This window comes from Ostrea edulis, chromosome 8, assembly GCF_947568905.1.
Source record: "Ostrea edulis chromosome 8, xbOstEdul1.1, whole genome shotgun sequence".
In the NCBI taxonomy this organism is placed as follows: domain Eukaryota; kingdom Metazoa; phylum Mollusca; class Bivalvia; order Ostreida; family Ostreidae; genus Ostrea; species Ostrea edulis.
This window is the reverse complement of record NC_079171.1, coordinates 46,290,999-46,316,815: the sequence shown is the minus strand read 5'-3', so window position 1 is coordinate 46,316,815 and position 25,817 is coordinate 46,290,999. Positions and strand designations below refer to the sequence as shown.

Below are 25,817 nucleotides of genomic sequence, written 5' to 3'. Positions count from 1 at the left end.
GTTAATAACATCATTCTGAACAACTTTTGTTCCATAATGCTTTACGAAATATCTGTCTTTTTTAAGATAAAGATCAAAAAATATGCTGTTGACCCTTTAAATCCATAATAATGTGGTATATGATCTAGATATGTGCTTAGATGAGGTTGGTTAAGATTAACAGTTTCTCTTCTATGACTCTATGACTTATAACAAATATAAATAGCTCAGGAGATACACATGAAATACATTTTATGGACCCCTTATTTGAAGGGCCAGCCCATTTTGTTTGATATCAAAGGAGAGACCTTCTGTTTTCAAACATTATTATTCAATAATTAGTTAGGAATTCGTTACCGTTTTCGATTTATTTAAATCAGTATTTAATAGGGGTTGACTACGTAACTCCCTAATGGGAGCATATAGTGAGAAAATAAAAATTCCATTTTTGAAAAACAGTTTTCTGAACAACTTTTATGGAATAATGCTTTAGAAAATATTTTTCCTTTACAAGATATAAAGACAAGAAATTATGGCTTTGGCCCTTTAAACTCCTAATTACGTAATGCATAACCTAAATAAGGATATTTTAGATGAGGATGGATAAAGGCCGAGGTTTTGAACCGGTCGGTTTTCCTCAGAAAAGGTAAGTGCGGGGCGGAGCTAATTTTTAGCAGGTGTGAAGGAACGAGCCCAAAGGAATCCTGCTCGCTAAATTTAGATGTGTATACCGTCCAAAATATATAGGATGTTACCTATGTTACCTGCATTACCTGTACGTTTTTGTAAGATTGAAAAACTCAGGGTAATCATGTTTCTTGTGCAGGTTAATCGAAATGTTGACAATTAAATCTAATGAATCAAACATGTAAAAATTAAAGCTCGATTAATTCATTTTGTATAAATGATAACGTTAATCATTCAACAATTAGGCAGAAAATTCTTTATTCTAAATTTTCTTGTATCCATTTGACTGCCTTCGTCGGATACCTGGTATCCAACGATATATGATTGCCAACATACAGTTTTCGACGGGAGTTTCTCTGTACTGCACAGGTTTTCTGGCTAAGTACAGCATAATTACCGACCATCGTCCCACTCCCCACTATGACTCAACATATTCCAAAACTGCTTAGAAAGTTTTATTCTGTTTGTATTAGTTTTATATATATATATATATATATATATATATATATATATATATATATATATATTTTATATATATATATATATATATATATATATATATATATATATATATATATAATCCAAATAAAAAGAGTTGATTTCCCACAGTCAAAATTATTCAATAAAAAAGCAGGAATATATACAGTTCCAAAATATATTTAAATCACTAGCGCTTTCTGGATTTTAACATCCATCCTCAGGTGAATACAAATTAATAACCTGAGAATGGATGTTAAAATCCAGAAAGCGCTAGTGATTTAAATATATTTTGGAACTGTATTTTTTCCTGCTTTTTTATTGAATTTTATATATATATATATATATATATATATATATATATATATATATATATATATATATATATTCGTATTATATTGACATATCATAGAAGTTTTATGAGCAATTTCCAACACAAAAAGAAGAAACTTTCCACATCTAATAATCTCTTGCGTACTCTAGGAAATCAAAAAATATGCTGCATTAGATGCATTTCAAACTACTTTCGTTTTATCGGAGAACTTGTCCCAAGACGTTTCATTTAATGTAACGTAAGCTTTGTTTTTCAATTTAAAACGAGTCCGCCTGGAAATAGCCGATATCGTTGTACTTTTGTGATTATTACAAGTATTTCTGTTAGTTCTGAATTGATAATGTCACATGATAGTCTCGTAATAATAAATACCTGCCTCGACGAAAATGTATGGCAACCTACTAGATATCGGTATAAACATTATTCGTTCTCGAAAAATTTTCATTGAATATTAGACATGTTTTATGTATGTATTTTACTTTATTTCTGAATGGGACACCTTAATTCAATTGATGTTATTTATCAAAAATATTTCTGAATGATCAGCGTCTTCGACTGGGTATTTTCCTGACAGAAGAGCGGGGTCTGCGTTTCTTCCCAGAATCATCTACGAGATATTTGTCGACAATAAACAAACAAACGTGTAGCTACTAAATATCAGATGAATACTTCCATTGCATATCATAATGTAACTGATTTTCATTTTTGTATTCAATAATTCATGAAACAATGTTGATAAACTGAGGTTTTTTACTTAGAGAACACATTTTGAAAAACGACCAATAATGAAGATTCCGTCCCTACCCCGTTTATTTGATAAAATGCGAATGGGAACGAATGCAACAACAATGTTGATTTTCTCCTACAGTTCATTTCTGCGTTTCAAAATAGTTTAACACAAATGTGTACGTTAGACATTATGCGGAATATTCAGTCTTTTTTTTTACATACCTGAAAGGTACAAGGACGGTTTTATTTTCATTATCATGAGCAAAACGTCGTTATTTTGCTTCTTTGTTTACATCGTCGTAACCGGATGTAATATCCACATCGTGTATGGAGCGCCGGCTGGTCATACTTTTGATTGTCAAAATCGTATTATTATTACTATATATATTATCGCTGAAATCATCTAATTCTAAACTGAAAATCTATAACAGAATACATAAAAAACAGACACCTATTATTGGAGTCCCTCTTACGAATTAGAATTCTGTTTACATCAATCTCTTATGCCATTAAAAAAATTGTTTTGACGTTTTTTGAGGAGTACAGTAGTAAATATGAAATTACAATTTTAATACTTCTTAGGTATTTAAGTCTATGGAAACCAAGAAAATTAATTTCTCTTATGACAATTATCATTAACAGTCATGAGTTTGCTCTTTATTAACTACCGCTTATATTCATGTGATAGTATGGTGCAGCAATATGACTTTTGATACTGTATTCATGTTTGATACATTTTATTCAGAATTCGGAAGGGTTGTTACACCTCAAATCGTTGCCCGTCCCAAATCGCCGCCGGCTACGAGTTGGGATGCGACGATTTGGGGTGTCTTATGTAACACGCTAAATAGTCGCCCGTCCCAAATCGTCGGCGGTGACGATTTTGGGTATAGCCTCACACTCCAAATTGCCACCCCTTTGCTCCAACTATTTGGAAACATCATTTACATACAAAATGGCCCCGTGTGTTTACTCCGTCGTTTCTCCGCAACTTTCTTCTTGTTCTTCTTCTTGTTCTTGTTCTTCTTCTTCTTCTGTCCAGCTACACGTATGATCACAAAGGTTCTCTCCACCTTACAAGCATCTTAATATTTTACTTTGTCTTCTACTTGTTTTGTTGTATAATTTGTAAAAAGATTTATTATGATCACAGTATTAGTCATTGTTGTTTTGGTTGATAGTGGTTTTGTTAATATTGAAATAATTGTATTTGTTGTTTTCGTTGTTGGTGGTGGTAATGTCATTTTTGTAAATATGAATTGTTTTCGCCCAGTCTTCCAGAGAAAGAGAGGGGTGTGTGTCCAACAATAAATCGTTTTGTCCCTTTGTTGTAGGGTCATTCTGCTGAACATGGGTTTGATAGGTCTTGTGCACCTCAGATTTGTTAGTAACCTCCAATTTTGTTAGCCGCCGTTTGGACACTCTCCCGCCGTTTTAGATATTCGTGAAAACCTCGAGAAACACCCACCTTTCCTCTTTATTTCTCAGTATTTGTGTTTGTTTAACTCGTTACTCTCACTCTCTTTCTCTGAATAAGTAAATTAACAAACAAGCAAAGCAACAAATAAATGGAATATATGTGCTTGGTCCCATATAACCTATATACAAAATTCTAGCCAAATCGTTTCACAAACATCAACGTGACATTCGAAAATAGTTCGCTATGATTAAAGCTCGCGGTTCTTTGAGATCGCGATCAAGATATTTCTTGTGACGAGAACCACATGTCAGGAACACATTTAACCCACATATTGGTTCACAAATACCAGAGATATTGCAGAGTTGCTGAAAAGTGTGTATAGCTCGAAGCGCTTTAAGCTCTAATTCCAAAATTCTAATTTTTAGGGAGACATGACAGAGGGTTACCTGTAATATACATACAGAATTGCAGTCCATTAGATTGATAAAAACAAGAGCTATGGATGTGGAGAGACAGACAAACAGACCAAGTGAAACCTATATATCCCCATATAAGAGGAGGTACAATAAAATAACTTCTGTGTAATGTATCCTAAAAACGTCAATGAAATATTAGCGGAGAGTCGATTGAGGACGGGCGACGAGTTGGGGTGTACAATAGTACATTCCAAATCGTCGCCCCAATGACAGTGCAATGCTGTCCCAAATCGTCGCCCAAGCGACGACTTGGGATACCGGGCGACGATTTGGAATGGGGCGACGATTTGGGGTGTAACGAAGACCATTTGTAATTAGCCAAGTGAACCTTAATACCCTTGACAGCACAGGTAAATTATGGAGATTATAGGGGCCACTTGTGTTTTTCACAACTCTGATGGATAATTTCCCACCTGGCTGGTTAATCAGCCATTTTCACACCAGGTCGATCTTGATCACCATCTTGCCAAAATTTTCTCGTCTTCAAAAAGTGGTCGTTATCATAAGGGTAAGTTACACATGTTTGTTAATAAATGGTCATTAAAAAGTGGCCGTGTCCGGTTTTCGGGGGTGGCCAGTTTTGTAAAAATTTCTTTGTAACGAAATGTTGAGATTTCTGACGGGACTTCGATAATCGGCCAACCGGTTTTCTGAGGAGCTGGTTTGGAGAAGTTTCACTGTATTCGCTTTTGAAATAAAATAAAGGATTCGTTGCATGCATGCCTAAGAGTAATTGTATACATTGGTAGAAGGTGGTTGTAAATTAAATACGTGCATAAATAATGTATTGTAGTATACACTATATTCTTTAGTTTAAAAGTGTATGTGTTCTTCATTGTGGAGTAAGACTGAACGTATTAAGGTATTCCATGTATAATGAAAGGATAATGAACAATTTTGAAGGATTTAGATCAACATAAATGTTTATTGTTAAATAATGATGAACGTGAAGCAGATGAAATTCACATGAATGGTAAATGATTAGAAGCTGACCTTTTTGTACTTAAGACTTTTTGGAAGAGTTGTCTGCCCTTTGTAAAAATAAGAAAAATCTATTTTTCTAAAAATGTGTGTGGTCAATGATTAATTTTATTTCATATTTTCACTAAGAGAAAGTGTTTGTAACTTTCTACCAAGAGATTTATATGAAAATATAATTTCTTTTTCAAATATTGTAATAAAACATGCTTTTCCCATATACTTCAATGTTAAATTCTATGTGAAATAAATCAAGCAGTAAACAAAATTTTGAAAATTCCTATGGTGGATTATTTTTATTTGATGAACCCTTCAAAATGATACCATGATTACAAAAATTCCACCATCCATTTATTAGATATGAAATATGGTCATTATACATGGAATACCTTAAGTATGTTATATATTGGGGATGGGAGTTTCACTTTTCCAGACAAAGACCATATCCTAAAAAATAAATACGCCGGTTAAGTGACCACCCACTACGTTTACTGATTATGAAATCTGTGTAGAAAAGAATACTACAAAATTCGGTAACGTTTTGATGAGGACGATCTCACGATTTAAGAAAATCGGTTTTAATAAAGTAAACTCCTACTTTAATAATGAAACACCTCCCATCTTTTTGCAGTCAAATAAGTGGACACTCTTTCTATTCATATCTGGAAACAAATAGAAACTGTCGAATTTCTCCTGCATAACGTCACGGAAAAGAAAGAATGCAAAGACTTTATTTGTAGTTGAGGCTAAATATATCGAACAGATGTGCAATGTGTAAAGCATGCTGTTATATTAAGTATTTGTCTGAGAGAGAAACAAGGAAAATCAGAAACATATTCCACAAGGGGGAGGTGTTAAAACTGTTCAACGATGATAATATTATGTCAATGCATTGTCTAAAGTGAGTGAATCGTGAGACCTAAATATAGATGAAGTTCATTATATCTATAGTAACATGAGCAAACTGCATTTCAGTCAATCCTTACATAACAAATGATTTAATATTATCGATTTTCGAAATGAATTAAATGAGTTAATATTAGAATTATGAATTAAAACTTAATTTGTACCTGTTTTTGTCTATACTGAAGAACAATAATGATATTTACATCGTAGTTTTACATAGACCTTCCATAGATTCTACTATAAAATCACCAGAGACAGGGACGTGTTTTTGCCTAACACTCAGACAGCAACAAAAGGAGAACACACATCTGTAATTTATTCCAAATTTTAAAAGCCAATTACATTCCATTATGTTAATGATGACGGGGGATTCCAACTATCACAGTAGGTGAAAAAATCAGAATATGAGATGGGTGTTATTTGATTTTGGTCCTTGAAAAAGTATAGTGTATACCTTTTTTAGTGTACTGCTTTTGTTTGAACAATTAACCATTCGGAATTCGTGTTGTTGATTAGAGCCTATTGTTAAACAAATGTTATTATTTCAGATGACGCCATAGTTAAGGGCGATACTTCTGTCATTCGATTCTCTAAATAACGATTTTTAAATAGGTATTTTGCGCTTTTCCTTGGATTAAATAAAACAACGGCAATAAACTTTTCAAAACGGTTTTTAATGAACTGTAAACTTTATTATCAAATCTACTTTTACCGTACTTGACGTTCAATTAATATTAACTATTAGATATAGTAGACCTAATGTGGCGTACAGAAATATACAGTTGGGGATTAACTGGAATTAATTTCATCTACCTAACTCCAGGTGAACAAGATGCAAGTTTGCAAGATCAAATAAGACGGCGGGGTGTTTTTGTACACTCAATTTTGCACCCTGTTGAGAAGAACGGAGAAACATATGGTTTAACTGGATATCGAATCTGTGACCCCAGCATTACTGGTCACGTACGGTGTTCTAACCAACAAACTATCCTAGCATATATCCACTGTACACATGGTTCAAACCACTACATTATTGAAATAAATGTTGGTGAATGCAAAACAGATGAATCATATAAAACTTTAAATATGTTTACTTACACTTTGCATCTTCTTTTCTATAGTATACTTTAACGCTTTTTATACTGTATTCTTTTCCAAGATCCACTTGAAACCAGGCTATAGATTTGTTTGCATCAGTGTGGGCACACCGGGCATAGTTTGTCCGCAAGTCATTATCATTGGCATAGTATGCAAATCGATCATAGTGGGTCGAGCTCTGCGATAGAGTTGTTGTCGATCTTCTGCTCAGATTTTCTGAAGAAAGGATGATAACCATTACATGATATATACGTAAAGCACATGCTTCTTTGTTAAGTAAATCAAATGCCTTCATACCAACGTAATTGTAAGGCAATTTTCTCGCTATCACGAAAAAAAAAAAAACCCGGAAATTGTGATACCATATTCTACGAAAAGATCATCCATTTTTTTTTTTTTTTTTTGGTTCGAAAGAATTATTAAAGCATATAGATATGCCGGAGAAAATAAAGGCGTGTTCTTTTACCATTACAATCATTTACGCGTCAGTATAATCATGCATTTGGAATCAAGGGCATTGTACTAGCTGATAACTTTGAAAATTTCACCATGAGTAAACCAATGTCTACCGATGTGTAGTCATGTAATATTTGTTTTATTATACTGAATTATCATACAAACAACAAAGCAGAAAAAAAAAAAACGTCCGTGCATAAATTTAACGCATGTGATATGTTTTTATAATACCACCCGTTGTCAAGTAGTTTCACCCGTTGTTAGATACGATCACCATGGAGCTTCTTATTTTTTATCCCCAGGGAGAAATTTCTTTTTCAAATGATTCTCGACCAATACGATTTCACACGAATGTATAGTAATGAAAGTATAATGAAATAATTAATCCACCGGTGGTATGTACATTGCCTCATCTCATTACATTATGAATTGAGTTCAACGTTGTTGTTGTTGTTTTTTTTGGTTTTTTTTTTTTTTTTTGCTTTTTATTTGAAATTACCAATACATTATTTGCAAGATATAAAAAAATGCATTTTTAAAAAACGTTTGTTATACTGGCAAAAATAAGAGTTTGATTAATACAGTTAAAGGTAAACTGAAACGAAATGTAAGTTTTTCTATATTAAGTATGCATTTGCTTCATTTAGATCGTATAAAATGAGTATGCGGGTTTGTTCGGTTTATTTTGGTCATATATACGCGATACGCGCGGATAAAGATAGCGCATCTGTGTCAGAGCAGAAAATAATGCGAGAGTTATGCCCCTTCACACGAACCCACCATATTGAAACTAAAGACGCTAATCAGCAGGTGACGTCCGATAAACAACGAGTTAATATGATGTTATGTGCAGTTTCAGTCTGCCATGCTTAATATGCACAGGGAGAAACAATGTTTAGTTTCCCTAAACACACAAAACTTGCGGAGTGTTGGTGAGGAAATTAAAAACAATGTATTGATTATTGGCCGTTGAAGCACTCTATTAGCAACTGTAAGGCCTACATGATAAGCCGTTCAAGGCACGATCTTTGCATGGGACACTCAAGAATGCAATGGAAAGAAGAGGCAACTCCAGCTGTCTTTAATTACCAACCGCTACACGTAGCTACAAAGGCCAAAAAATGGCCAAAAAACGGAAAACAGATTTGGAGTTTCCCCTTCAAAAACAAAAATTCCAGAACTGTGGTGAAAAGAACGTAAGTTTTGATCTAAATCGTATTGACTTTTCTATTTACATTGACATAGTATGACACGATTTATTTGCTTTATGTACGAATATATCCCTACCCCCACCCGTTACACAATTCTTATTTCATACTGAAGCTTATTTTACTACCCCACCCCTCAGTCACACAAGTCATTCATAACTGAAGTTTACTTTTATTGATTTGTTTATATTAGTTTATATTAGTTAGAATTTGATGACAATATCCGAATCATTCTTCCCCCACCTCCCCAATTCCACGATAATCAACAAAAACATGCATCCAATTCCATTTATGATCCTGGCATTCAAAATTATTTGATCATGAATGGGACAAACACATGGACTGACTACACAAACCACATATGGAATAATTGCAAAACGTGTACTAGGGCCACATGACACGAATGATATCATCAACTTTGTATAAAATCTGAATATTTTGTCACTTGTGCTCTGCATACATCCCCTTTAGATTTGTTTACACCTTGTCCATGATGTTACTCTTGATACTGCTACTGAGTTTGAATACAAATTCAATACAGTGTCAACAATTATTGGCCTAACATATGACAAATTTGTATTTTTTCTAAAATTCATATATTTTTTTGTCATAAATGTAAATATTTAAAACAAGTAAATATAGGTACACATATTTGTAATGAGTTTCTCTCAAGTATAATGATATAAAATCCAGAAGTAGGTGTAGAAAAATCTACACAAGATGTAGACTAAGTACAATAAAAATATCACTAGTCTAATATACTTAATCGACTTTATGATATATACATACAACATGGCTAAGTACACATGATCCACATTTGATTAATTAAATGTGAAGCATATGCACTTAGTCATCATTGGATATATTTGTTTCTACTTTTAAAATTTCCACACCATGGACTTTTTCTGCAATTTCACAACACACACACACACACACACACACACACACACACACACACACACACACACATACATACGTGTAACGCGTGTCAAATGAACACCTTAACTTCCCACCTGCAACTGAACACTTCTACAGTTATTGGTATATTAGTACGAAAATTTACTATTTGGTACTAAAAATAACAGATTACATTGCTGCGGTCGAAATTTGTGAAATATGTTTTATTCACTCCTTGAATTTTTGCTTATCAAGTGAACACTTTCCTTTACACACGGTCAATTGAACACTTTCCTTTACACACGGGCAATTGAACACTTTCCTTTACACACGGGCAATTGAACACTTTCCTTTACACACAGGTAATTGAACACTTTCCTTTACACACGGGCAATTGAACACTTTCCTTTACACACGGTCAATTGAACACTTTCCTTTACACACAGGCAATTGAACACTCTGACACACACGGGCAAATGAACACTCTGACACACACGTGTAATTGAACACTCTGACGCACATGGCCAATTAAATACTCTGATACACGCAGCCAGTTAAACACTCTGATACACACGGCAATCAAACACTCTGAAACATCCAAACAATCATTCTCACCACGCTAAATAAATAAGGCCAAATCTCTAAAGCTTACAAAAAAGCGTGAAACGATGATATAAATCGAAATTGGCATGGGATAGACATGGAATCCACACATTTCGTTGAAATTATCGCCGCAAGAAAATAAAAAAAAGGGGGGGTAGTATTGATTGGATGATTGATTATATATTTAACGTCCCGTCGAGAATATTTTATTCATATTGAGACGTAACCAGCTTTAAGCGGAGTACCACGAATTTAGACCTATCCAATGTATCCATAGGGTTCAGGGTCGTAGCAGTGAGGGTTCTTTGAAATATCGTGCCAACACCTACTACATGTACGACAAGGGATATACGTTTATAAGGTCACATCCAAAAGATCCGTGATTCTCACTTCTAAATGTCGAGCGTTTGGCGAAGGAGCAATTAACACTACCAATTTTAACGTCTTAGGTTTGACGCATGAACGATGCTTGAACTCACGACCTCCCGGTTACGAAGCGAACGCTCTACCATTGAGCTTCCGCGACCGGTCGGGGGGGGGAGGGGTAGTAGTGTCCATAATGATGACTTTTAATGTAATAATAACTTATGATAATCATCATTATTATTATTATTATATATATATATATATATATATATATATATATATATATATATACTTCTATGATTATAGACTCCCTCGTTTGCCAATGCATGCTGTACGGGCCAGACTCTGTAGTAATTCGACCAAAAAGTATGATGAATAAAATCAAAATTCTGTAATACAGTGCCTAAAGGATCTAAAACAAGTATTCATAATTATATAAATTTTTTGTATCACTTTAAGTTTTTCGTTGACTTTTGACATGAATAAAAATTAGATATCTTTGTAAAGAAATGTTACGCGATATCTTAATTCCACTCTAAAAGGGAACATTTTCATGAACATTCTGTTTATATATGTAACTACATAGATGTGACATTACAGAAAACTTTAATCAAACGTTGCAAAAACCATAAATTCTTTGAAAATCCGGTTTATAACACCATTTTATATAACATAACTTCAGAATCAGGATTTGTTCCCGGTTCCTTTATATACTGTTACAAAAATATCTACATGTTTATGATATGTACATGCACATTATGTCAATTTTGACTATCATCTCACCTTGAAATATGAGGACAAAATTGTAATAGATAACCCCCAAAAATCACGATTTTGCTGAACATCTTAGATATTTTTGTTTAGAGATTTCGTGCCTTTGGCACTCATTACGCCCTTCCCTAAACGTGTTACGTGTTGGACACCCCCCCCCTCATTAACCACATCTGAAACACACCGACAATTGAACCTGGTACATTGCGCATAAATTGAACTATTATAACAAAAGGTAAAATTCAAGTTACATATTTGTAAGTTTTATTGATGAACTTAGTCCAGTCTCGAAAGGCAAGTAGAGATTTAAAACATTCCCTGAACATCGACAATTCGCGCCTTCGAATGAGAAATAATCTCCCTCATAAAAGTGATTTGGACCCCCACTCCTTTCCCTGCCGATCTGAGGATAGAGATGACCAATTGCAAATTCAAGGGAATATATTACCTTCTGTTTTTGTTCAAAAACTGGACGTGTCCTCTCATGACCTTTATAATACAAATTCACCAGGTTGATTTTTAAAATCTTATTAATGTTTTACATAAGCTCAAATTAAAGTACAATAATATACGCACATCAAATCAATTATCGCTCTCATTAATTCAATTGATGCGCACATCCATGTGGTGGAAATATTGCTTGCAAAAATTAATTTAGAGCTCTGTATGAATGACTTGATTATCTCTTTTAATTCAATGGAGGATCTTTTTAATTATATATACAAGGCTATTTCATAAGCAATTAATGCGCGCATCATTTTTTTTTTTAAAAGAGCAACAATTCAATTAAAGAAATCATTCAATTGTGGATATCTTGAATTGAATATTATATCTCAATTAGATAATCTCTCTAAAATAATTATTCCACGCATCAATTTAATTAATGATATCATTAATTCAATAGAAGAGAGCAATAATTCAATTATTGTGCACATTAAGTGATGTTAGCATTAATGAATTATTGCTCTCTTCAATTGAATTGTAGCATGCATTAATTATATTGTTGGTATCATTAAATTATATTCATTTGAGGAGAGCAACAATTAAATTATTGCGTGCATCAATTCATCAGAATAAATAATGATATCAATAATTCAATTCATGCTCGCAATATATATATAATGCAGAATTGAAGATATTAATTATTTGAAGAGATCTTTGATTGCAATGTTGGTGCATGAAATGAATTGATAATATCTTCAAATAATTAAAGATATCTTCAAATATTTGAGTTTGTTAATTTGGCACTCCATAGATCTAAAACTATTCCTAGTGGATTCTGGTGCTTTCTGACTCAGACATCATAACAGCTCTTGCTACAAATGAATCTCACCATACAAGTGATAAAAACACTTGAATATCTTGCAGACAAATAAAGATCAGGTGGGTCGCATATACCTATAGCCACCTCTCTTTTAATTTCTTCATAGGATTCATATACTTAAAGGAATTTTTCTCCTTGAAAAGGTGATATTTAAAAATATGTCACTTTTCAAGGAATTTTATAATCCCCCAATAATATGTACCGGGGTAATTTCTAAACTGTTTGGTGAAAATGTTGACAATTAAGAATCAGTCACTGGTTATCCATGTGGAATTTAGCTATCTCATATGAATAAACTTTTGATTATTTTACTACAGTGTACCATATTAACCAATTTCGGAAATAATTCCTTATTTGTCTTAAATTTTGATTTGATATAAAGAGCAAACTGAAATGATCAACCAAAGTTCACATTCAACACCAGTGAGGCAATTGTATACAAATGTCAAATTCATATATTACAGAATTCATTAAGATATTTGAATTATTCTAATCTTTTAATGTTTCATGGTAGCAATGAAAACAGCAGGTCTTTTATTCTCAGTCATATATTTTATTATATTACAGGGGATATTATATGTACAATTAGTATATATATATATACATAAGATATGTAATTGCATGTGCCAAAAAAATGTATACATACATGAGTAATTCAACCACATACATATCAATAAATTTGCATTTAATACATTGAATGTAGTCCTTTGATTAAATAATCAACACAGATGGATCCATATGATAATACATGTATTTGTAAAAGAAAAAAAAGAGTTCCATTTCTCATACAAATAATATCTGTACAAATATCAAAATCAACAAGAGGCCCAGGGGCCACATCACTCACCTGAGTCACCTTGGTCCTGCTGTTTTGATTTTTAAATGCTATTTTATCAATCTTTATTCTCATGAATAATGTGACCCAAACCTACCTCTAAAGAACACAACATTACTAAAATGAAATCATATAACACAAAGATATGACAAGCATGATATTGTTGTTCTGGATAAGACCATGGTATGAAGTCATAGGTCTTGGTATGATATGAAAGACTTTGCCATAAGTAATATATATACAATACATGAAAGCCCTATCTAAAATAGTCCTGGATATACTTAATAAGTTATACTTTCTTAAAAGTAGGTCAAACTCAGAGTTCAGGGTCACAAGGTTAAAGAACATAATATGATTGATTGTTTTAGCTGTTTTCCGCCACACTCTACAATGTTTCAGTTATCTGGTGGTGCCCAGTTTTTATTGGTGGAAGAGAGAACCCAGATACAATGTACCTGGGAAGAGACCACTGACCTTCCGAGAGTAAACTGGGAAACTTTCTCACTTACTGGTGCAAGCAGGATTCGAACCCACGCCAACCACTGAAGAGACATTATTTGTCGAAATGCGCATCTGGTGCATCAAAATTGGTACCGTATAAGTTTTACCTTAAACACAATGTAGTTCAGGACACACTGAATAGGTCAGATTTGTTTTGCCATAAAAATTGTATATGCAAGATATGAAAGCTCTAGCTTAAATAGTTCAAGAGATATCTTTAACGATTTTTCCTTTAAATATATCAGCATATAAAACTTTGATCCCCTATTGTTACCACACCATACCTCCCGGGAAATGATTTTAACAAACTTGAATATGCACTATGTCAGGAAGGTTTAATGTAAATTTGTGTGCTTCATACTAAATTTGAAAAGAATTCTGTTATTCCAATCGTAGATTGATCGCTGTTCGTTATCTTCACCTTTCAGTTATAGAATTTAGTTAAAAACTTTCAATTGTTAACATCGACGGACTACAACGGACGCAGACCAATAGCAATATGTCATCTGAGTTTACTCAAGTGACCTAAAATTGTATAATTTTTCTAAAGCTTTTGAAAATTGATAATGTTATTAAAGCCTAGTCTGATCCCTTACACTCCATTTCAATAGTTAAGCGTAAAAACAGACTGGAGTGGATGGGGACCAAACTTAAGAAAGCTGTGAGATTAGTTCAATATTCAAACCTACAGTTTTTGAATAATAAGTATTTAACCCAACTGGGATGATTTCATCCAAAATATTTCACTAAAAATATTTGTGGGGATATTAGTTCACACAGACATTATGTTTCAAAATGAGTACGAGTATGGAAATGAACTGGGGTTCAAATTGACTGGCTACGTATACCTAACATGGCTACATCAACAAAGAAAATCACTTGAAGCTGTGAGTTTTTAGGTTATATGTGGGTTTAAGGAATATTTGAAAGTATGCTTGGAAACAAGTATAGTGGGAAAATATGTTAGGAATTATTTAATATTAAATTCATGAGACAGCGATGCAGGAATGCAGTGATAGAGGGACTTAACCATGCACTTTTTTTCTGTGCCGTAAATTGAAGATGTTTAATAAGGGGCTCATCTGAAGCTCTAGTGCTCTGACTTGCCCCAATATCTTCTCAAAGAGCTACGATTTTGGGTTTAGTTCTGCATCTAGTTTTTTAGGAGAAGATTTTAAAAGATTTTCCTTGTATATATTTCATATATAAAACTTAGATCCCCTATTGTGACCCCACTCTACCCCTGTGAGCCATGACCTTTAACAAACTTGAATCTGTACTATATATGAATGTAAAACTTTGATCCTCGATTATGACCTCACCCTACCCCTGGATACCATGATTTGCACAAAACAGGAACCTTTTATGTGAATTCAACTTTCCTGGTCCAGTGGTTCTTGAAAAGGTTTTTTAAATGGCCCCACCCTATTTTTGCATACCCTTTATCTATTGATGATGCATACCAAGTTTGATTGAAACTGGCCCAGTGGTTCACTCTGGAGAAGAAAATGAAAATGTGAAAAGTTTACAGAGAGACAAACGACAGGCAAAGGTGATCAGAAAAGCTCATTTGAGCCTTTGGCTCAGGTGAGCTAAAAAAGTATATAAACATGTTCAATGTTAAACCTGTTTGTTGTATTGCTTAACAGCTCCATTGCCAGCATCTACCCTTACTGAGCTTACAGTGTCAGACCTTGATATCATCATCATCACTCATTTTGACTATCCAGGCCAAATTAATCTTTTTGCAAGGGTGAGGCCTGGCTGTCCTGTCGAGGTTGAAGTTTGTACTTCCACACTTGGCGACCCAGTGGATTGATCCTATCCAATCCTCTAAACTCTAGGTCTCGTTTTAGGATCTCATCCCATGTCAGCTTTGGTCTACCTGTGAAGTTCTTTTCTGTTGATCATGATGCATAACATTCTGACAAATCTGCAAAAATATTTAGAGAAGTGATTAGTAAAAGGTCTTCGTAAAAGGTAGCAAGAAGTGTACAATTAGATAAAAATCATAATTTCTATTTCTACAAAGTAAGTGTTTATCAAATGATCAGCTGTAAATATTAATTCACACATCAATTATCATTTTTAAAGATTCAAAGTGATACAGATATCATAAAAATGTTATGACAAATATATCATAACTTCAGATTGTTTTTATGAAAAACAAATGTATCCCCAGCTCCCCAAATTGGAAGTGCTCCAAATGAAACCTCCAACCCCTTAATGTACTGCATGGTATGGAAGATAAAGCATGAGCAGGAACATAGACATTATGAACTCCAATAATTAAGCCACATAGGAGAAGGGTTCACAAACTATTTTACACCCTCCACCCCTACAATCCACTATATTAGGGACAACATTTGGATCTTTGATCTGTCCCTGCAATATGCACATCGCAAATGGCATTGAAGTATTCTACAAAATTTCAAGTCTATCGGATAAGCCGTATAGGAGAAGTATTCACAAGCTATTTTAACATTCTCCACACCTCTTAGATCTACTATTAACTTTTAGAAAAATAATTGGACCCTCCTGTCCCGACAATATGCACATCTACAAATGGCAATGAAGCATTGTACAAAGTTTCAAATCTATCCAATAAGCCATATAGGAGGAGAAGTGTTGACAAGGTATTTTACATCCTCCACCCCTCTAAGATCTATTAACTTTTAGGAAAATAATTGGATCCTTCCGTCCCACCAATATGCACATCTACAAATGGCAATGAAGCATTGTACAAAGTTTCAAGTCTATCCGATAAGCCATATAGGAGAAGTGTTCACAAGATTTTGTGGCAGACGGACAGAAAGTACAAAAACAATATGTCTCCCCTGAAAGAGGGGAGACATAATTACAGTACTGCAGCAATATTTTCACTGTATTTCAGTTGGAGACTGTCAAAATACAAATTATCAATATACTCTTAAGGTGCAAATCAAAACTTGTATACCTTTTCTCAATACATTTTAATGCGTTTTATTTCATCTCTAGTGGACTCTCTTTAGGACTGGCTCATTTAGCTGGGAATATGGGCATCTAGCTATCCTGGTGCCATGCTCTTTTTAATGAATATTGTATTTTCTAGGTTATGTCAAAGCCACTTTTTCTCTTTGATGCAAAATTATGTTTGACTGAAATTAAAGTGAAGGTTATTTAACAAGAAATCTAGTAGACACATTCAAGCAATACCTGTTCCCTACCACTACTAACTATATATTTATTCAACATATGTTCAAATTCAATGGAACCACTGGACTTCATATACTATTTTGTCAAAATGCACAGTATTAATGAAGAGGGTGTTACAACTTACATATACCAGATAAGACGTATCATTAATGTTCTACCTAATATATTAATATCTGCTCTAGAACCTGATTTTATGCACCCATGTTATGATGGACTGTATTATGGTATTTATCAAGCTCTTTCATCTGTCTGTTAGCTTTTTTAAAAATTCAAAATCTTAGTTTATCAATCCTTATACCCACTCAGGTGATCTAATCAGTAATTAAAAAAACTGATTAATCTGTTTGAACATCATATCTAGCAAAGATACTTACGTACATATGTAACTTTAAAATGATACTTATGCCTTGTTCAAACAGCGGTTTTAATGCATATTTTGAATTAAAATTTTCAAACTTTAATGCACATCAAATATACTTCGTAGAATAGATATAGGCCCCTGCATAATGACAAATTTGGGTCACATGCATCATACCCCTGGTTAGCTATAGCTTTATATTTATGCTAATTTTGACTGAAAAACTAATTTTAAAAAACTTAATTGATCGCTAAAAATAGTGAGCATTAAGTAATTAGAAAATACCAGATGTAGATCTGTGCTCTACAGAGACATACTGGGTCATATATGCATAAAGAAGAAAAAAACTATAAAACAATTCTCTTTGATCCACTGTAAATTGTAGGAAAATATTCGATCCCTGGGTCAGAAGAACGTGAACAACATTAAATGATAATGAAGTATTGTACACAATGGCCTTCATTTTTGCAGTTACTGCCATTACACCGGAAGTAGGGGGCGTGCTTACTGATGGGGTCCCCCCCCCAATTGTGGCCCCATCCTACACCCGGGGGCCATGATTTGAACAATCTTGAATCTGCACTATGTCAGAAAGTTTTCATGTAAAAATCAGTTTTTCTGGCTCAGTGGTTCTTGAGAAGAAGATGTTTAAAGGCCGGCAATTGGGTATAAAAGCAGCCAATCGGTGAAAATGGTGGAATATATGAATTTTCTGGACACATTCAGATTGCAGCACTTATTTTGCAAAAATAAAGATTAAGCTGTTGTACTGAATTTTTTAAATGGGTATGCTTGTTCCCCTCATAACTGTTCATATATTGGCCATATCTATTTTAGATATAAATTCTCATGAAGTTTTAATTTTGGCCTCAAAAATCTGAAGCAGGGCTAAATTTGTATTTCAAACTAGAGATTGGCAGTTTGTGGGTGTGATTATCTTTTGTTATTGTTTACACCGGATGTTGACTCACATATTGCATGAGCATGCTTGTCTAGTTCTAGATTAGGGGGATTGTACCAAAGGGAACATGTAATCAAATCACTGTATATAACGTGGAAAAAAAGTACTTACTCATATATCATTGTTAAATCCAGATTTTATTTTTTAATTATATATAATCACATTCCTTTAAAAAATTGGTTAACTTTATAAAAATAGCTCATTAGGACTGTTCAGTCTGATCGCTGTTTCAGAGTTTTGCAGGATTGCTGGTACCTTTTCTCGAATAATGTCAAGCATGATGTTTGTCTGATTAAGCAACAATATCCTAGGCCAGTTGTGTAACTCCCATTATCTCTCACCAATGATGACAAATGTCCAATTGATCAACCATCACTCTAAAATTACCCTCAATCTGGACTCTTACGTGTGAACATTACAATGTCAAAAGAGACAATCACAGATAGTAGGTCTCCAAATATTATAATGGACAAAGTGTTTCTTAATAATCCTTCAATGCACATGTCCTCCATTGCACAGCTACAATTTCCCCCCAAATTCTTCTCATAATTGAAAGGCATCAAGAGGAACATCATAAGTATTAGTATATTATATATACCAATATTTGTGTATATTATCAAAAATCTACGTGTTTTAAAAGACATGCATAAAACAATGATGAATTCATTTGTAGTTCCTAGGGTGAAGTTTTGTTAAAGTAAAAACATATCCTTTCAGTGCCTCACAGATTGAGCAGAGTGGTAGAAAAATGCAGGAAAACTTTAGTTTATTTTGATAAATCATGCCAGTCTCCCTGTTCAAAATATCGTCTGCTACAGAGCACGTGTAGAGTCAAGCATCAGACTGCTGCTTATTCTGATAACACTGCTAAGCCCTGCCCTCTTGCCATATATGCTTAATTGCTGTAGGGGTGTAAATTTTTCTAGTTTACTCCCGGCCTTTAAAGATTTTCCATATATATTTGTATGTAAAACTTTGATCCCCTATTGTGGCCCCATCCAACCCCCAGGGCCCATGATTTGAACAAACTTGAATCTGCATTATGTCAGGAAGCTTTCATGTGAATCTCAGGCCATCATTGAAAATATTTTTGTTTGATGTACTCTGACTCACATTTTTCAAGGTGGGTCGGTAGGTAGGTTTGTTTTTTTTTTTTTTTTTTTAACGTCATGAAAATTTGTAATATTTTCTTTTAGAATAAGGAGAATTTTCTATTTTTCAAGGGACCCCCCACCCCCCAAAAAAGTTTTAAATTGCTGGAAAAAATGGTCGTGTAGGAACAAATTTGATTGGTCGGTCGGAGTACATCAAACAAATCAATGTTTATTTTTGGCCTCAGCTTTTCTGGCTTTGTGGTTCTTGAGAAGAAGATTTTTAAAGTTTTTCCCTATATATTTGTATGTAAACCTTTGATTCCCCCCTTGTGGCCCCATCCTACCCCCGGGGGCCATGATTTGAACAAACTTGAATCTGCAATATGTCAGGAAGCTTTCTGGTAAATTTCAGCTCTTCTGGCCCAGTGGTTCTTGAGAAGAAGATTTTTAAATGACCCCACCCTCTTTTTGTGATTATCTCCCCTTCATTTGAACAAACTTGAAAGCCCTTCACCCAAGGATGCTTTTGGCCAAGTTTGGTTGAAATTGGCCCAGTGGTTCTGGAGAAGAAGTCGAAAATGTGAAAAGTTTACAGACGGACAGACAGACAGACGACAGACAAAATGTGATCAGAAAAGCTCACTTGAACCTTTGGTTCAGGTGAGCTAAAAATCAATTCAAATATGCAAATTCATTTTTGGGTTGAATGTATTAATTGTTACACAAATTTACTACATGTATATGTATCTATAGTTTACAAATCATTACATTTTGCTAAATGATATAATTATTCTACACATATCATCTAAGATTTTAATTATACAAAATAATATCATATAAAATCTGTAAATAAATTATGGATCAACAAAATTGTTAAATACTAAGATCTGCTTTCATATTTACTGTACTTAAGGCCACATAGAATTTCATATTTACAGATTATCACCCACGCCCACCCCTCTCAAAATTATCCACCCCATTGTTTTTTATTCTACCTTTTTTTTTTAAAAAAGAAGTTGAGAACAAATATTTGGCTTGTATATCAAACATTTAGAGCATTTCAATGACTGACCCTAACATTTTGGCATGTTGTGGTTATATTTGACATGTTTCTATTATAAGGGTACCCAAAGATGTGGTAGTTGTGAAGGACTGTTGCAGTGTGATATGCATTTGGTCAAGTGACTGCACATGTATGCCTTGTTAAAATTGATTAATGGAGATGCTATTGAATGTGAAAGTATGCGATACCATGCCATTTCCCAATTATGTGTTTGGAACTTTTATTATTGAGTGTGCGTGTCTTAGACTAGAAGAAGATGATGGCAAACTGAATTGAATAATGTTAAGCAAAAGAACTACAGTACAGTGACTGTTGCTTTGTGGTACAATGATGGTAATTATGACTCATTAATTAGCGGATACGGCAATGGCATATCCTGATCCTGCATAAACTGCATATTCAAACAAGAGGCCCATGGGCCATATCGCTCACCTGATTCACCTTGGCCCATATTTAAAGATTTGTTCTACATATTCGCTTCTAAAACTTTGATCCCTATTTAAGTATTGTGGCCCAACCTACTCATGGGGCCATGATTTCTCCTACCTAAAATCTAACTCCAAAAAACCCCACACAAACATAGCTTGTAAAGGGGATAGGAGGACGTGCCTGGTGTTTAATAATTCAATGTGTACAGGCATTAGAAAAATGTGTATATGCAAAAACATACTTTAAATTGTATGCAAAATGATACCCATGTCTACTCCTATTATAACATTGGAAGGAAAATTTGATCTGGCCACCATTGCTACACGACATTTTAAGTTACGAAAAATAAAAAAAATACATATGAACACCTAGACTGTGTCAAGCTGAGTGAGCAAGTTTGTGCAGAACGAACAAAAATTACACCAAACACAGCGACACCTTTTCGAAATTTTAATTTTACAAACTTGAATCTGCACTACAGAGCTGTATGTCAGGAAGCTTTCATGTAAATTATGTAAACTGCTCTGGCCTAATGGTTCTTGAGAAGAAGATTTTTATGGCCCCATTCTACTCCAGGGGGTCATGATTTTAACAAACCTGAATCTGCACTATGTCAGGAAGTTTTTATGTAAATTTGTACTTTCCTAGCCCAGTGTTTCTTGAGAAGATGATTTTTAAAGATTTTCCCTTTATATTTGTATGTAAAATATTTGATCCCCTATTGTGGCCCCATCCTACCTATGGGGGTCATGATTGAACAAACTTCAATCTACACTATGTCAGGAAGCTTTCATGTAAATGTCAGCTCTTCTGGCCCAGTGGTTCTTTAGGAGAAAATTTTTTAATGACCCAACCCTATTTTTGCAATTTTGTAATTATATCTTCCCTTTGAAAGGGGGTGTGGCTTGAAAGCCCTTCACAAAGAATGCTTTTTGTCAAGTTTGGTTGAAATTGGCCCAGTGGTTCTTGATAAGAAGTCAGAAATGTGAAAGTTTACAGACAGACGGACAACAGGGGATTGGAAAAGCTCATTTAAACTTTCAGCTCAGGTGAGCTAAAAATTACTATTATTCAAAAAAGCGCAAAAGAATGTTCAACTTCAGTGTTACATGAAAATGTACTTCAAAATCACTTAAAAACAATTATAATATTGCTGTATGAAAATTTTCTGTCCAAAGAAAACAATGTAAAAAAAAAAAATGAAGTAATCTACACTCTACAGCAACATGCGAGTATAATGAACGGGAAATATATATTCTGAAAAATAAAAAATACACCACCTGCCCCATTTTTTTCCAAGCAAGGATGGAAATCTAAAAAATAATTTTATGACTATGTGGCCTAAAATATTTTGTATACTTACTAATTTCAAAACTCGAAAAGGAAATGTTATCCATGTGAAGCACTCTGTTCATCCTCTGGGGAAGACAATCTTTGATTTGCAGTTTGTGTCATGACTACACCATGATATCTTCTAATCTCGTCATACTATCAGAAAGTAGTTTTGGTAGTTGGCAAGTGTATCAATGGTGTAACTTCTTCATGATCAGATCTTCTATACTGTGTCATATTCAGCATAAAGTAACAAGGGCTATCATCTAGTTCTGAGGTACTGAGGAAGGGCTGTTTTTCTTAACACAGCCTTTCTTCTGGTATTCTTAGGGATACTTTATTCATCTTTTAATTACATTTCCTTCTTGGAGATTAAAAGTTGAAGACCACTGAAAGAAAAAGAAGTGATTTAATGAGTTCCATGTACAACTGTAGTTTATCGAATGTGCTGACCAGAATATTATCTAACTGTAGCCCCCCTCCCCGATCAAGCATGCAATGTCATACATGTATCTGAAATCAATACTTATAAAAATTAATTAAAATTAAAATGTTCAAATCTACAATCTTGTTACACATCTCCTATATTTTTTACTTATCATAACTTTGAATTTTTAATAAGTGTGTCCTTTTGTCCACAAACGTTAACAACCCCTCATAAACAATTTACAAATATGATATCAGAAATAATAATCTAAAAACATTATCCTGTTGTTCATAGATGCCATCAACACTAAGAGTATAACAAATAACAAAAGCTCTCCTGACATTGTCCCATTCTGAAAGAAATGATGTGCTTATATCCCCAAAAGGCAGGGGGTTACCCAGAATTGTGTCTAGAGAGAGGAATAATATTTATGGAATTAACCAAAAAATTAGTTATACATTTTTAAAATTTTTAGCTATGAATTCATGTTAAAAAATTGGTAGCTCAGTGGTAACACAGCATTTGCTTCATGATGAAGAAATCATGGTTTCGAGCCATGCTAATGTACTTTATTTAGGGTGTAAATGTAGGTAGTGAGGTGAATGCTCCATCGTCATATTTAGCATTCAAAAGAGAAAGTTGCTGGTATTTCAGATGAGACCTTCAAACACCACATGCATGCGTCTAAATGTGTCGCACTTCATATTACTGAAATATTCTCTACAGGTATTATACTAAAATCAAACAAACACATATAATCATATACATGTTAAAAATCTTAATTTTAGAAATTTCTTCTTCTGACAAAATGATGCGCTAGCATATAAATGGAAGCTATGCCACTATATGTCATGACACTGTACAGCTTGATCAGTATACATCACATAAACAATCACAGATGTAAACAATCAAGAAAAACTCAGTACACAACATCATTCCTTAATTTTGTATTGTAGCTGAAGATCATTCTTCGAAGATCGAAATGCAGCTTGGAAATGATTAGCGAAGGTTGAATTATTCTTAAAAAGTAGATTGAAAGCAAAAGGTAACTGCTAAAGTTACCAGGAGACAATAATCCATACATCGTTCGAATTCCCTCCACTGCCACCTAAAGTGCACGTGTAAACCACGCGTGTGACACCACAGCCCGACAGGCTACATTGTAAACAAGTAAAATGCATTCAGAGTAATAGTTTTACATATCATATTATGTTTAGTTTATAGTCTTAGTAGTTACATGCCTATGCGGTACGTCTGTACCATGTACGTACTGCAAGCAGTGCGGCGTAATGTACACTTGCATCCTCAGGGATTTCAACCCGGACAAAGTGGAACATGCCAATCCGAATACATATACATCTTTCTTTTTGCATTTTTATTTATTTATCTATTTATTATTTATGTCATGGCGTTGGAAAAAACTTCAAAGTAGGGAGACAGATGTAAAGGGGTATACGTTCCAATCATCCAAAAAATGTGCCGTGTGGGGGGTTGGGTAGGGGGGTTGATTCCTAAGGACCTGGCGCATTTCTTTTTCTGAAATTCTATCCAAAATCAATATGAATTCTTAGTATACAGAGTACATTAACTGCAAAGATTATATTTCAAAAAGAAAAAAACCACCAAACAGTTCACGCAGATTTATCACTTTTATCATCGAAATTTTCAGTAACTCGGGTACTCTGTCGCTTGTACATAACACGATCGGTATGAAACACCATTTAATCAGTCTATGTAATAAAAAACCCATTGATAACATGCAAAAAATTTCTTTCAACCGTGTTTACTTACCTCAGATGGGCCAACTTCTTTCCCTGGAAAACTCCATTATGATGATATCACAAATGACGTCATTTAAAACAGAGCATGCGCACTTCGAAAGTGTGTAAGCCATGCTCGCAAGGAAAAAAGATGGACGAGTGCTAAATCTTTACACACCTGTTACACACATCTCATAAATCCTGTGAAGTAAACACTTCAGGATTTTGATGGTAGATGACCTATTTAATGATTTTATGCTGATTTTTATAAAAATCCAACTGAACACCACCATTTCCGTGTTCCTTTGGCCGACCCCGTGTTGATTTACACGCGTGCCTTCTTATTCACTGGTTCAATTGACAGGGCTTACAAACACATACACACACACACACACACACACACACACACACACACACACACATACACACACACACACACATATATATATATATATATATATATATATATATATATATATATATATATATATATATATATATATATATATATCCAAAACTGAAATAGAGTCTCAATAATCGGATAATAATATTAAAAAATATGAAACGAAAAAACACAAAAATCCTCGGTAAAGCTTTAGCGCTTTCATTTCATCTTCAGAAGCTTTACAAAAATGTATACATAGCAGTATCATAGTCAATCAACAAAAACATTCAACTGCATATTCGTGAAGCACTGTAAAATAAATGTCTTAAAAATATATTTTATAATTGCCGATGATTTTCCCGTACTTTTTTCAGATCATTTTTGTATATTATCCATGACGTTACAATATAGATGTAACATTCCGCTACCTTCGACGTCATAACCACCGTTACTATGATACTGCTATGTATATATTTTTGTAAAGCTTGTTCGGTTGAGCATCACTGAAGATACATTATTTGTCGAAATGCGCATCTGGTGCATCAAAATTGGTACCATATAAGCTTTACAATATTATATATATGTCGATACATGTACTACGCAAATTTTCCAAGTTACAGAACCAAAAAAGAGCAATTTTACAATTGACTAAATTGATAAATTGTGAAATTAATAAAAGAATATTTCGTACAACCATATTTTTGATAATATTCTTATAATTATGAAATGAAAAATTAGACTTGCATCATTTGATAAATGCAGTTGTTA

General features: G+C 33.8%; 1 protein-coding gene and 1 long non-coding RNA gene across 4 annotated transcripts in view; both read right to left on the bottom strand.

The window, feature by feature from the left end:
* Positions 1 to 25,817, bottom strand: part of LOC125663286 (platelet endothelial aggregation receptor 1-like) — a 65,196-nt gene that overhangs the window by 18,549 nt on the left and 20,830 nt on the right. For all 3 annotated transcript variants that reach the window (XM_056146246.1, XM_056146245.1, XM_056146247.1), the window contains exon 2: positions 7,085 to 7,300. In XM_056146246.1, the coding sequence (XP_056002221.1) occupies positions 7,085 to 7,300 (216 nt within the window). The remainder of the gene's footprint in view (positions 1 to 7,084; positions 7,301 to 25,817) is intronic.
* LOC125661380 (uncharacterized) lies at positions 13,346 to 24,867 on the bottom strand. Its single transcript, XR_007364877.2, has 3 exons — positions 22,509 to 24,867; positions 17,002 to 17,182; positions 13,346 to 15,978 (listed from the first exon to the last, which is right to left on the bottom strand). It is a non-coding gene; the product is annotated as an uncharacterized LOC125661380 (long non-coding RNA).